This window comes from Myotis davidii, unplaced genomic scaffold (genome assembly GCF_000327345.1).
Source record: "Myotis davidii unplaced genomic scaffold, ASM32734v1 scaffold449, whole genome shotgun sequence".
Lineage (NCBI taxonomy): Eukaryota > Metazoa > Chordata > Mammalia > Chiroptera > Vespertilionidae > Myotis > Myotis davidii.
Genome location: NW_006383007.1, coordinates 957,874 through 971,595, shown reverse-complemented (window position 1 = coordinate 971,595; position 13,722 = coordinate 957,874). Strand labels below are relative to the sequence as shown.

At 42.5% G+C, this 13,722-nt stretch overlaps 1 protein-coding gene across 1 annotated transcript in view; it reads right to left on the bottom strand.

Moving 5' to 3' along the window:
• FRAS1 (Fraser extracellular matrix complex subunit 1) overlaps positions 1-13,722 on the bottom strand; it is a 479,756-nt gene that overhangs the window by 81,663 nt on the left and 384,371 nt on the right. Inside the window, exons 39-45 of the mRNA XM_006778222.2 lie at positions 11,944-12,092; positions 11,135-11,297; positions 9,410-9,545; positions 5,796-5,986; positions 4,634-4,787; positions 3,181-3,444; positions 1,135-1,323 (exon numbers count right to left, since the gene is read on the bottom strand). Coding sequence (XP_006778285.1) covers positions 1,135-1,323; positions 3,181-3,444; positions 4,634-4,787; positions 5,796-5,986; positions 9,410-9,545; positions 11,135-11,297; positions 11,944-12,092 — 1,246 coding nt within the window. The remainder of the gene's footprint in view (positions 1-1,134; positions 1,324-3,180; positions 3,445-4,633; positions 4,788-5,795; positions 5,987-9,409; positions 9,546-11,134; positions 11,298-11,943; positions 12,093-13,722) is intronic.

The following is a 13,722-nucleotide window of genomic DNA, read 5'->3' as shown; positions in this document are numbered from 1 at the left end:
GTCTGAGGAAGTCTCATGCATAACTCGATCAGCAAAACTGCCCATGTGGAAAATGTGCGCTGACCACACCCACGTCACTGGTGTGACCCTGTATATACCCATGTCACGGGAGAAGAGGCCGCAGCGCTCAGCCCACATTCTCCTAGAAAGCATCACTTCCACTTCCCAATACAGCCTTACATCATTTTTGGAACAACACGAAATATAACCAACCAACAAGTAAATAGATAAACAAAACAAATAAACTCTACCCAGAAGTCTGTTGTGAACCTGCAACTTCACTTCTAAGTACCCAGCAATGCAACTATAACCAGATCTCTGGGAAGAGGGGCCTCGTCTCATTTTTAAAGAGACACTGATGCAAGGAGTAATTAAGGAATGACTATCCCTTTGCTTATTCTGCCCCCTTTATTAAAGTACAGACAGATCCAATGAGAATTAGGCTGCTACCACTTTTACGTGTGAGTACACGGACAGGACCCTTATTTTATGCTCCTTGGGGGCATATTTCCACCTCGAAATGGAATTGCACATCACCACAAGATGTTGGATTACTTTCCCCCACAATATGTAACACCCCTCCCTTTTTTTTTTTTACCCCTGAAAGCACTGTGCAGTAACTGCGTAGCATTTAACATTTATGCTTTTACATGACATCAGCATTTCCTGGAGGAGGGATGAGCTATGTAATCTCCCCTAGGCACCTCGATTTATGCCCTTCCATTTTGCTTAGTTCATTAACTTGTGCTCTTCAGGGAGCTGAAAAGAGATATAAATTGTTCACCTAAGGCAGGCATAATTTTCACCCAAAATCCATCCCAATTCACTTCTTTTTCCTTTCCCTCTCTCACATACACTTTTTAGCACTACAGCAAGTCAAATGATCTTCCCCCTCCACAACAGCCCCAAATTTCATCAATGCTATGTCAAAGGATGAACACATTTTAGCCAAGAATGATAGTTTTTTTAAAAAAATTGAGGAGTCAAGAAAGAATAAATGGAGCTATAACTCAGTTCTTATTCAAAACAAAGAGTGTACAGTTGCCCGCCATAGGCTACCAGGCATTTAACTCCCACTCGCTACTGTGGGTGGAGTCTGAGGAAGCCTGGGTAGGCTGAGGACCCCTGGCTGACCTTGGCTGATGTCAGCCTGCGTGAAACTCCGGACGGGGCCTTTGACGGAGATTTGCTCCAGGCTGCCGTGCTTCACTGTCTGCAGGCGCCCAGCACCAGGATCTTCCTTCACAATGAACATCACCTGACTTTCATCTGAGTCAGTGTCTGTCACTTTCAAGTGCTGTTCTGTGATGCGTGCTGCAGACCCTGGGCGAGAACAGGAGACGCAGGTCATTCCCCATCATTGCCTTTGACTAGGACGTCAAATGATTTCAGGAGACGGCTCTGGGTCTAGGCAAGTAGAATGTGCTTGCCCTCCTGTTTCCATCTCAATAAATGTTAATTTCCCAACCTCCCAATTTGCTATCAGCCATTGAGTGTAAGTCTGAGCCCCCTTTCTCTCCTGATCCATTCTCATTCTCTATGTTTGTTATAGGGTTCTATAGTTAACCCTATAATAAAACCTGCTTGGACCTAATTTATTTACTGCCTTGAGGATCACCAAATCATAAACTCACAAACATATCGGGTTGCCATTTCAGACCAAATAGTCAAAAGCATTGCTCCTCAAGACAGAAGATAGGATGAAGTGACAGAGCAGGGGGAGCCGAGCGCTGGGCCCTGTGAGGCTGCACAGCTGTTGGGGATGAAGGCAGGGCACTGGCTCCTGGCAAACACCTTTTCTGAGGGCCTCGTCCTTGCTTTTCTGTTCAGCCGATTTCTCATATTACAAATAGTAAATTCTGGTAAAGTAGATCCTAGTCACCCAGGTGTTGGAGAAACAGTCCACCATGGGCCCTGGGTGCCCCTGCATTTCCTGCTGGGGAATGCAGAGAATGCAAGGCCTTACCACTCGTTACCCAGGCCATTCTCAGGGATGAGGTGATGCCTTTCCTGGGACAATGATCAGGCTTGCATATTGCTCAGTGCTCCTCTACTGAAATGCATCCCACTGCGCGCGAAGGTGTCCATCTGGGCCCTCTGCACCATCACAAGACGTGGAGGGCAGAGAGAACCAAAGCAAACTTCCGATGGCAATGCTGCCTGTTGTGCTGTGAGTAACAGAGCACTCTGTTTCAGACCCAGGAATCCTGTGTCTTCCACTAGCACCCATGAAACAGAAGCAGGCTAACTAAATTGCTTGTAAATAGGGCAAAGTTAAATCCCAGAACTAATACTTGGGACCTTTGGGAATCTCCAAATTTTATTTCTTAAAATGTGCTGTTTTTTTAAAAAATTATTTCTAGAAAGAGAAGAAGGGAGAGGGATAGAGAGATAGAAACATCGAAGAGAGAGAAACATCATCAATCGGCTGTTTCCTGCATTCCTCCTACTGTGGATGGAGTTCACAACCCAGGCATGTGCCCTGACTAGGAATCGAACCAGTGACCTCTTGTTTCATGGGTTGACACTCAATCACTGAGCAACACTGGCCAGCTCTCCAAATTTTCAAGTACCGTTATATTATTTTTACTACAGAATACATGGGAAACTAAGAAGAGACTAACAGAACTCCAGTGGAATGTAGCTCCTCTGAGGGTAAAAGGTCCACTCCCTAATTAACATGCTAATGCAAACTGGCTCTAAGACCGACAGGTGTCACAGGCTCTTCAGGGTTGCTTATATATGCATACACAACATTGTATGTATAAAAATTACCATAGCAAATGAGCCTCAATTATTTGCACAATCTTTTTAGTGAATGACAGCTTCCCAATTGCCCCACCATGCCAATTTTTTTTTTTTAAATAAGCATGTTGAAAATCCTACTGGATTTCTTTTGTTGTTTCTATGTAGGATGGTTGGGCAGTGGCAATGGTCGCCCTTAGAAATACTATAAACTCTTCTCAATCTTTTCTCAAATTCTGAAAAGGCTTCTGGCCCAAAGAACTTCAGAGGTTCACATTTGTCACAACTTTCAGCGTCCCTAAAGCAACAGTTCTCCCCAACTCCAGTCTCCCTGAGTTCTGAACCCTTAGCTCATAACCTCCTACAGAGCTAACGTGGAAGGAAGACTTGCACTCTGACAAAGAGCCATACCCCTCTCTTCCATCCCTCTGGTACCTGCTGAGAGCTGCAGGCCTCGGTTAACAGCCAAGTGGGGGGCGTCACCCGTAGGCAGCTCAATGTATATCTCCATCCTCCCAGTGTCCATGTGGAGTCCATCAGAGAGAGAGAACCAGAACTCATCCACCTGCACACCGGGCCCACCAGGCGTGTACCCCACCAGTCCGCCCAGGATGTCCTGGTAGGTGAAGGAGGAGCCCTGGTCTAAAATCCTCCCATTCTCCAGAAGCTCAGAAGCAGTCTGCCTCTGGCGTAGGTGACCTGAGGAAGGAAGAAGAACAAAGAGGCAAAGGTAAGAATATATATGGCACCAAAACACTGCCTGATTGTGCCAACCAGTATGACCCTGGAAGAATGTCAATTACCTCAGGGGCTCTTGGTGACACATACATAAGTGACCAAAAACTTAGCATCTTATAAATAAGCACAGGATGCTTCCCTGTGGCCTCTTCTACAAATAAAAAAGATAAAGCCCCACTTTTCCTTAAAATCTCTTAAGGAGACACAAATGGATGTGGTAATCTAATGGCTTAGAAATCAAATCCCACTCCATGAATTCAAACTCATTTCATTATCTAAACCTTATTTTCCCCTTATGCAAAGTGAAAATAGCACTCCTCACTCTCTGCCTTCCTTCCAGGGCATCTGGGATAGGAGATAAGGATGTGTTTTGAATTCCTTTTAAATTCAGAAAGACGCCAAGCATCTTTGGGTTGAGACATAATTTGCTGTTTTCGTGGGTCATGTGTACCACAATGAAACAGTTAACATGCTTCATTAAAGAAAGTAAAAGTGAATGAAGGCAAGATAAAATGCAGCAACCAACAGCCTCTTCAATTAACCCTCCATCAACAACAACAGTTTCATCTTTAAGAGACCAACGGATGTTAGGATGGACCCTTGGGAGATGAAAATTCCAGCGTTAGCTAATACAGGGGGATGACACTTAGGAAAGAATTAGGTAGAAGACCCCGACTTAAACCTCTGGTTTAATCAGGAAAAGTGACTTTTTGTGTGTGCAAAAGTTCATAAAGACATCTACGATGCCTCTAACCTGAAATGAACACCTTTTGCAATTAATAGCAAGGCTGTTCCTTGCATAAGATGGCCCCAGATTGCCAAGCAATGATGCTTTCTCTGAGAAGAGAATATGCAGCTTCTGAAACCTGTTTTGTCTGAGGTTACATAGAAAAGTGAGAAAACAGCTGAAATTGAATTTCAGAAACACCAATTACCTAGGATTCAGGCTTTTAGAGCAACTGGTATCTTCTGTGAGTCCAAAGAATATCAGTTAGCTGTCAGCTAGCTGTGATGTTGATTTGTATTTAGATGCAAAGAATGAATGATATACAGGCAAGGCAGAGAAACAATGCGCTGGAATCTATGTGTTCATTCTAATAACCCATAGGGCACCTCAATTAAGGAACTTTATACAGCAGTTGCGTCCTACCGTGGTCAGGCTTTTTTGTCAATACAAAAATCAGCTCATTATCTGGGGTGTCCAGGTCTTGCAAGCTCAAAGAAAAATTGCTTATCACCACTCCCGAGCTCAGCTGCACGTGCAGGGGCTGCAAAGTCATCCTGGGAGGCTCGTCATTCTTCCTCTGATTAAAGCACAGAACATTAGGTCTCATACAGGTGCCGGTTTAAGAAGGGAAAATGCACATTATTCAGAGGAAGTAATATTGGTGCACCAACTTTCACTACCAAAATAGCATTTAATGTGTCACTATGTTTAATTCCCAATCAAAATGGCTGGTTTCCAAGAAGAGCAAGTCACACAAACAAAATGTCCCCTTGAAAAGAAACAGAAACAGGAGGACATTCTACACAAATCTTCTCAGATCTTTTCCATATGTACAATGATCATATTTTCCAGACCAAGAAAAAAATGGACATGTGGTTAGGCAAGTACAAGTAGATCTGGGGGATAAAAGGACACATTATTTGAAATCAGAACTGTCTTAGAAAACCCTAAGCATATCATAGTGTCTGTAGGAGGGCACCACATTTGAAAGTGTGGGTTTTTAAAGTTGTCTCCTTGCTCTTATGCCAGCGCCACCCACATCACTGTCCCTGAAGGGTACTAAGGGTATCAACTGTTTTATTTGCTCATTGTAGAGGGTACACCATTCTGAGTTTTTATCTTTTTCTTTCTCTCTCTCCCTGATAGAGCAAGCCTATGTAGTGCTCCAGTGAAAATCAATGCAGTATCAAGGAACATAGTTCTTTGATGCTATAATTTAATGAATAAATGCATTAAAAACTTAAGAGAAAGAAAATATGCACATAGAACAATTTCAGGGGGAAATTGGCATATGTTAGTTTTCATCTAAATATGAGATTAGCAAGGTTTTTCTGTCTGACCCCCACAAACTGTTTTCACACAGAACGAATAGATTTTACCCTGAAATGGAAGTTTAGATTTCTAGGTCAGACCATCCCCAAATGCCAGCCTTAATTCTATAAATTTCAGTAGGTTAGGGTTATTTTTTCAAATTAACCTCTAAAAACTGAAGGTCAAATTCAATCTCCCTTGCTTTTCAGTTTATATAAAGCTATTTCACGGTGGGATATTATGGTCAAAGGCCCAACTTCTCCAAAGTCCTTACCTCGATGGTGATATTGATGCTGTGGATTTCCGAATGACTATTTCCATTACTTACATAAAAACTAAAGATATCATGAGTGGGCTCAATGCTTTCATGAACACTCTGAAAGTAGTAAATGTAGTTTTCCAGAATGTCTTGAATTGGGAAGGATGCCTCTGGGTCACTAGTAGTTCCAGGGCCAAAACGATCACCTGCATCAACAAGAGAGAATTTTTACCTTGCTCCACCAATCCCTGATTCCCAGGCTGAACTGGAAAACATGACAGCATTATCAGCAAAAGATGAAGGCATTTGTGAGGATAAAGGCTGGGGTATGGAAGGAGCACAAGACCAGAAACTGGAAGACTTGGGGTTGGATTACTATTTCCCCACTATTTCTCATCTATAAGTGGATACAGCTGCCCTGCAATTCCCACAGGGAATCAAATACAGTAATATGCATGAAAGCACTCAGAATGTCACTATTTTATATAGCACAGAATCCATGGCTGTTTTGTTAGAAATCTTTGATAAAATAAATGCTGGGGCAAGTAATGACACAATAGCAAATGTTCTACCTTAAGCTTTAATCCATTTTAAGACCACTCTATTTGGCATATCCTGCATGAGGAACTCTCTCTACGTAAGGAAAGGTTGACTATATACCTATATATGTAAGAAACAGCTCCTTAAGCATGTTTTCATTTGGCCTCTCAGTTCCTTAAGGAAACCTCAGTATGGATCAGAGTCCAGTCTTTGGGATGGTCCACCAGGGCTGCTGTGATGCTCAAAGGACCATCCAGAGTCCAGGTGCCATTCAGGTCCTGAGATGCTCGAGGACCATCCAGAGCTCCATAGGAAGTGCTGGCCCTAGCTAACTCTTCCTTTCATCCCAACCCCACAGTCTGTAAAAGACCCAGGGGAAGAGTAAGCACTGTCTACATGATGGATGACTTGCCTCTTACTTTTCTGAGTCCTTCTGATTGATTTCAAATTGTTATCACATTTTCTTCTAAAAAACAAACAAAAAAAGGAAACCCCTGTGTCTTCAAACATTCCCTAGACATATCAACAAAGGAAAGTAGAGACAGAAGATCTGAAAGCAGCAAGGCCTTCTCTTTCCTTCTTTCATAGCCCTTTGCAAAGGCCAGGCCATATATTAAAAGGCCACTGATTTTCTGAATTGTAGACAGTGTCATTTTTGACCTCCCAACAGAAAGACTAGGAATTAAAAAGTTTTATTTATCATTTGTTTGAATTAAGAACTCAAGACAAATATTTTTTTTCTTCAATGACGTAAATTTTCTTAAATTTACCCCTCAAATCCGATAGCTCTTGTCACCAGAAGCATAGAGGAGTCTAATCCCCAGGACGCACAGTTTAGGGTTTCCAGAAGAAATGGCCATACGTCCTTCCAGTTCTTATTGTCTCTTCTCACTGATTACCAGTAATGTGATAAATGTGGCTTCATTATTTAGGTCAGACATAGTCTGAATAAAGTAAATAATGCCTATAAATATATGCTAACAGAATAATGATTTATTTTCTGTCACTGGAAAACAAGCCACTCAACAAGTGAATCTGTCACTGAAGCTCTCAGCATCAACCCTTCTGATTTTTAAAACTACACCTTTTATTTTTTTTTCCACAGAAATTGTTCTTCTGTGCTTCCTTTCCTTCTTAAAACAAATAGACTGTATGCAAATTAACGAGCTGTCAGTGCAGGCAGGCTATCACCATGAACATCTATTCCTGCATTGCCCTGGAGCACAGTGGTGCCTAGAGGTAATCAAGGTGGATCCTGTCCTGGTTGTGCTGAAGGAATGTAGACTCCAGGCTGTTAGAGTTTATATTTAACAATATAATTATTCTGTTCCTTCTGGTCTTGCTGGTAAGAAGTTTAAGCTGTTCCTTCTAATGTTTTTATATAGACATTCTTCTGATCAGCTGCATTCTAAACCTAGTTAGCTAGTTTCATATGCATAAGACAGAGTCAGTTCTTAATACACATAGAGCAAAGGGAAGAGTCCTTAAATGTTGTGCCTTGGGACAGTAATTCGCCCCCGGACCATCTCTTCCTTATTTCCAGCTTCACACTAACATAGAGCAGCAGTTTTCCAGGTGTGGCCCTTGGCCCAGCATCAGTGGCATCACCTGTGAGCCAGCGAGAAATGTGAATACACAAGCCTCACCAGCTTCCTCCAGCAGGACCTCTCGTGGCTGCCCAGGAAGCTGTGCTTTCACAAGCCCTCCCTGTGAGTCTATGGACATTAAGAACCATCTTTAGAGAGACTGAGGCTTGCCAGAAATTCGACTTCTGGGCCAATGAAACACTCCAGGTTAACATAAAACCATGGCAGGAAGGCTTAATAAGAAACCATCTAAAGAGAAGAGAAGGCCAGAGGCAACCATCCTTGGCTGCTTCCCACCCTTTGTCCATGCTCTTCCCTCTGCGAGAAATGCCATTTTCCCTCTTCCCACAGCAACTCCCACTAACCCTTCAAGTTCCAACTCAAACGTCACTCCCGTAGCCTTGTTCCTCCCCGCCACCCCCACCCCAGGCACAGGTAACTGTTTTGTTCTATGTACTTTCTCAGTGCTTTGCTCCCTTCCCTGTACTGGCATTTTATGTGTTGAGTCGTATATGTATCAGTCGTCCTATCTGTCTCCCACTCAGGGCAGAGGCTGTGTCCTATTCATCTTTACATCCATTGTGTCAAACATAAGCATTTGTGGAGATAAATCAAATTCAGTGATAAACAAAGTGAAGTGCACACACTGAAAGATGGGGAAAGGACCCAAGGTTTTCTATAGGAGCGCATGGTCACTGCAAAATCAGTTTCCTGTACCCAGCCTCAAATCTCAGGCACCATGCTGGCCGCAGACACCTTCAGTCAATGCCCTCTCTGCGGGAGCCGCTAGCTGCATGCCAATTAGAGCCAAGTGCTGGCACTCAGGAATCTCACTGTAACCTGACAGGGGCTGTCTCAGCTGCCAGTCACTGCGGTCTCAGGGGGCCTGTGCATGGTACACATCTCACTTCTCCTCTGTGATAACCACCAAGGGTGGTGGATCCAACCAGATGGTGGCGGGGAGGGAGGCTGAGGAGGGTCACAGATCGCCACGCACACATTTTAATTCATGTCATATCTTTAGAAGGAGTCGAGACATAAACTATGGTTCTTCTAAACGGCTGCTGCCTCACAATAAAAGGGCAGAAATTTCATTTCCTTGACACTCAATTCTGAGTGTAATCCACAAGGCCCTCTACCCCTACTGCTAGGACCCTGATCTATTTTCCTCCTATAGCGCTGATGTACCTCCTAACATCTTACACGATTTTCTCATTTGTTAAGTTTCTTATTTGACTCCTCCTCTTTTCTCCCAGGATCTAAGGCACCATGAAGGTAGTGGTTTCTGGCTGTTTTGTTTATTGATATGTCCCTAGTGCTTAAAAAGTGCCCGGCCCACAGAAAATGCTCAGTAAATTTCTGATGAGTGGATGAAAACTTCCTTCCTTCCATTTCTTTGAAATGGTTCCATTCCTCTTTAGTTGCCCATGTCCAGGTTTAATCAGAGGTGGTTACCCCTCCACCCCCCCTTCTTTCAATTCTACAGCAAAGCTCCCGCGGTACCTGTTCCTGTGTTCTCAATGCAGCCGTACTTGGGCAGAGCACTTAGTCTAATGACGGTATCGCCCTGGAGGTTGTCCTGATCTTCAGCAGCAAAGAAATGGTGAAATGAGAGTGGAGTTCTCCCTCCCTCGTCAACCTGAGAAAGAAAAGATTGCAGAGAGAGTCCTTGGGCGGATGCAGGCAACTGCACTGCGGTAAAAAGAACTGAATTGCAAAGTGCCGCCTGGGGTGACCTTCTGGCACCAATTTCACTTCTTTGAGGAGGCAGATCCTCCACAGACGAGATGAGGAATGTGCACACTGCTGAGGCCAGGCAATCTCTCAGCACCTCACAAAGTGACACTCAGACAGAATGACTCGAGTGTGACCCTTCAAAGCCGTGCTTCCTTCTATGATGGATCTGGTTATAAAGCGGCTCTGGCCCACTCCAATCACCCACCTTGCACACCTGCACACAGGACGCTGCCTTCCTCCCATATCAACATTCAAAAGCCCACAGCTAGAGAGTGATCATCCAGTCCTCCCCGGACACTGTCCGGGGGACTGTCCTACACGTGTTCCCACGCAGAAAGAAAGTCCTGTTTATTCCTTTACAGTACATATTTGCCAGGCTCAAGATGTCTCAAAGCTAGTGCTGATCTTAATGTCAATGAGGACAATAAATCAGAGGAAGTCAAAGCAGTTGCTCACACTAACTTTCTCCTTTGGGGCCCTGCTTTGCACGCTCACGCTGCAAGCCCAGTCTGGTGTGTTTTGCTAGCCTGCTGGATGTGACCCTGGCTCTGGGAATGGGGAAAGTCCAAATGGCTGCCCCAAGGTGTGGAAATGGGAAAATGGGTGGAACATCAGGATCATTTAGAAACAGCTCAGTTTGATCAGTTTTGAGTCGCTCAATAGAAAACAGAAAAGTTCCTGAGTTTTTGGCATGATGGTACATACAGAGAGCAGGATGAGGAAAGTGAATTAACTTTTATGGAATTCCTACACCATGCCAGTACTATACTGTTTTTTTTTAAAAAATGCTATTTTATTAATCATCAAAGCAACTTTCTAGAATTATTCATATTTTAAAGATGTGGAAGTTGACCCCTAACCAGTTTGGCTCAGTGAATAGAGCGTTGGCCTGCAGACTGAAGGGTTTGATTCCGGTCAAGGGCATGTACCTTGGTTGCAGGTGCATCCCCAGTGGGGGGTGTGCAGGAGGCAGCTGATCGATGTATCTCTCTCATTGATGTTTCTAACTCTCTACCCCTCTCCCTTCCTCTCTAAAAAATCATTAAAATATATATTTTCCACTCCATGGAACTGTTAACACGGTGTAAACAGAGATAAGTATCAACTTAATTTAAGGAGTGACTTAGGGGGACATTTCCATATTCCCATGTTTTAGTTGCTGCAAACATTAGATTATAGACTCCTTAAAGATATATCCCATTTTTAATTTTGCTTCCTCTTCTATACACAGCTAGAAGACATACATATTTATGTCTGGCACATAAATATCTGTTGACTACACCATGTCGATATAATGATTTGATTTTTTGCATACAATTATTTTCTTACTTTTTGATGATTGAAAAGAATGCATATCTTGATACTATTGCCTGGAAACCTTGCGGGAAGAAGTTGGCAGCCAATTTATCAGAAAGAAATCCTTCATTTTACATTCCCACATATTCCAGCTCTCTGTAGCACTCGATGTCTATTGATCTGAGAATTGTTTACCGTTATCAGGTCAGCAAAGGCAATGACTGGAGGTGGATTCTTGACAGGAGTGATCGTGATGGTAAACATCTGATTTTCCAGTCGGTTGTGGTCCATGTCAGACACAGAGAAATGGAAGCTATCCGTAACCAGCTGACCCTCGGTCTCAAACACGGCTGAGTACCTACAGGGGCCAAAAGAAGAATCAAATGAATGAGCTACACTGAGAAGCCAAGTAAATGAGTGCATCTTTGTTTAAAAATGGGGCCAGGCCCTCGCTGGTTTGGCTCAGTGGATAGAGCATCGGCCCATGAACTAAAGGGTCTTGGGTTTGATTCTGGTTAAGGGCATGTACCTCAGTTGCAGGCTTGGTCCCCAGCCCTGGTCGGGGCAGGGGCCGGAGGCAACTAATCAATATGTCTCTCTCACATTGATGTGTGCGTGTGTGTCTCTTTCTCCCTCCCTTTCACTCTCTCTAAAATCCAATGGAAAAATATCTTAAAGTGGGGATTAACAACAACAAAAAAATGGGTCCAGAAGCAATATCATCTTTCAAGGGAGTTACTGTTTAGTTATTAACTTTTTAAAAATTTTGTTCCACATCTTAAAAGAAGTATTGAATTTATTGGGGTGACATTGGCTAATAAAATTATATGGGTTTCAAGTGTACAGTTCTATAATACATCATCTGTATATTGTACTGTGTGCTCACCATCCGAAGTCAAGGTTAACTTTTTTATATTAAAAATTTTTAATGTTGACATTATTGCAGGTGTCTCCCTTTATGCCATTTAAAAAATCCTGTCAGGTAACACAAAGTGGTTACATACCTAATTTTCTGGTTGTTGATATCTCCCATCGTGAAATTGGCAACCTCTGAGATTTCTTCCACTTCAAGTCCTGAGGTTCTTAAAAGAGTCCCGTACATGGGCAGAGAACTTAATTGAATCCAGATCTCGGAGTCGGGGGAAGAATCATCCTAATCAGGCAAATATGAGGGAAGACAGGAATGCACATTTGCAGAAATAAATACTGCAGTAGTTAAGGATCAGGGTGACTCCTGCTCTGCTAATTGGACGTCTCTTTCTCTTTGTGACAAAGCAACACCATTTCAAACTGCAGGAAAATCCCAGTACTCGTTCCTCCTAATGCCTCTTTGATAATCTCTTTTTTCAAGAGTAGCTCAAGATATCAGTGGGGAAATGCCCGTTAGGCATGGGGCATAAAACTCTATTGTTACTAGAAGAGCCACACAAGGTCTCGTTTTTTATTACAAGCATCTAGTGAAGAACAAAACAGGGTCAGAGATAAAAGTCCTCTTCTGAAAACACAGTTGTAGGCTTCTTCTAGAGTTTCTAAGAATGATTTCCTTTTTAGAAACAGGTAAAATTCTCTTATAATGTTAATACAATGATAAAGAAAATTCTGCAAAACAGAGAGAATGGAAGTTACTTAGCACAGCCAATGACTCACTTTAATGTACAACATGATAAAATTTTGAGTTAAATAGAATCTAGGGAATGTTATGGGTTTCATCCTATCAGGACTGAAAAGACCATTTCCTTTTTCCTTCTCAATTGCTTAGCAGGAAATAAAATTGGCTTTCTGTGTTTCTACATGGACAACAATTGAATGTCTTAATGAACAATTTCCTCTTTCTTCAAGGATATTTTTGGGAATAACTAGAAGATAGGCAACATCTCCTTGAAAGGTTTTCTTGGAAGTCACTCATCTTTCAGAGTACTTGATGTGAACACGGAGGCACTTCACACTCTACCATAGCAACAGTGAAGGTCAATATTGCATAGTTGGGTGTACTCTCAAGAGCAAATGTTCACAGCTATGTTGTACAGTTAGCTGAGGTCCTGGGCAGAAATGTGAGCATGGGTAGGTGGTGACCTGGTGGTTTTAATCAGTTCTCATTTCTAGCCTCAGAAGCCTTTTTAAGTTGGCTATTCAGAGCCTCAAGGCAAGATCACAGAACTTTCCAGATTTCCTCACATCTTTTGACACTAGCAAGAGAGGAAACTCAAATTCATTGAGACTGCAACACTTCAGAAAATTTCCCCTAAATTTATGCTTTAAAAGTTTCTCTATTTTTCCACATGGGGTGTCTAATACAATATACAGACTTCCAAAAGACTACCTCTTAATTCAGTGATGGCAAACCTTTTGAGCTCGGCGTGTCAGCATTTTGAAAAACCCTAACTTAACTCTGGTGCTGTGTCACATATAGAAATTTTTTGATATTTACAACCATAGTAAAACAAAGACTTATATTTTTGATATTTATTTTATATATTTAAATGCCATTTAACAAAGAAAAATCAACCAAAAAAAATGAGTTCGCGAGTCACCTCTGACATGCGTGTCATAGGTTCGCCATCACTGAACTAGGAGGTCATGGTTCAATACCCAGTAGGTGGCGTGCAGGAGGCAGCTGATCAATGATTCTCTCTCATCATTGACATTTCTATCCTCTCTCCTCTCCCTCTCTGAAATCAATAAAAAAAAATACGTTTTAAAATTTTATAAGAATATAGAGCTTTTTATGAACAAAAATAGATACAAAAGCAGAGCAGCCTCAAACAGACTATCAAACCACAGCG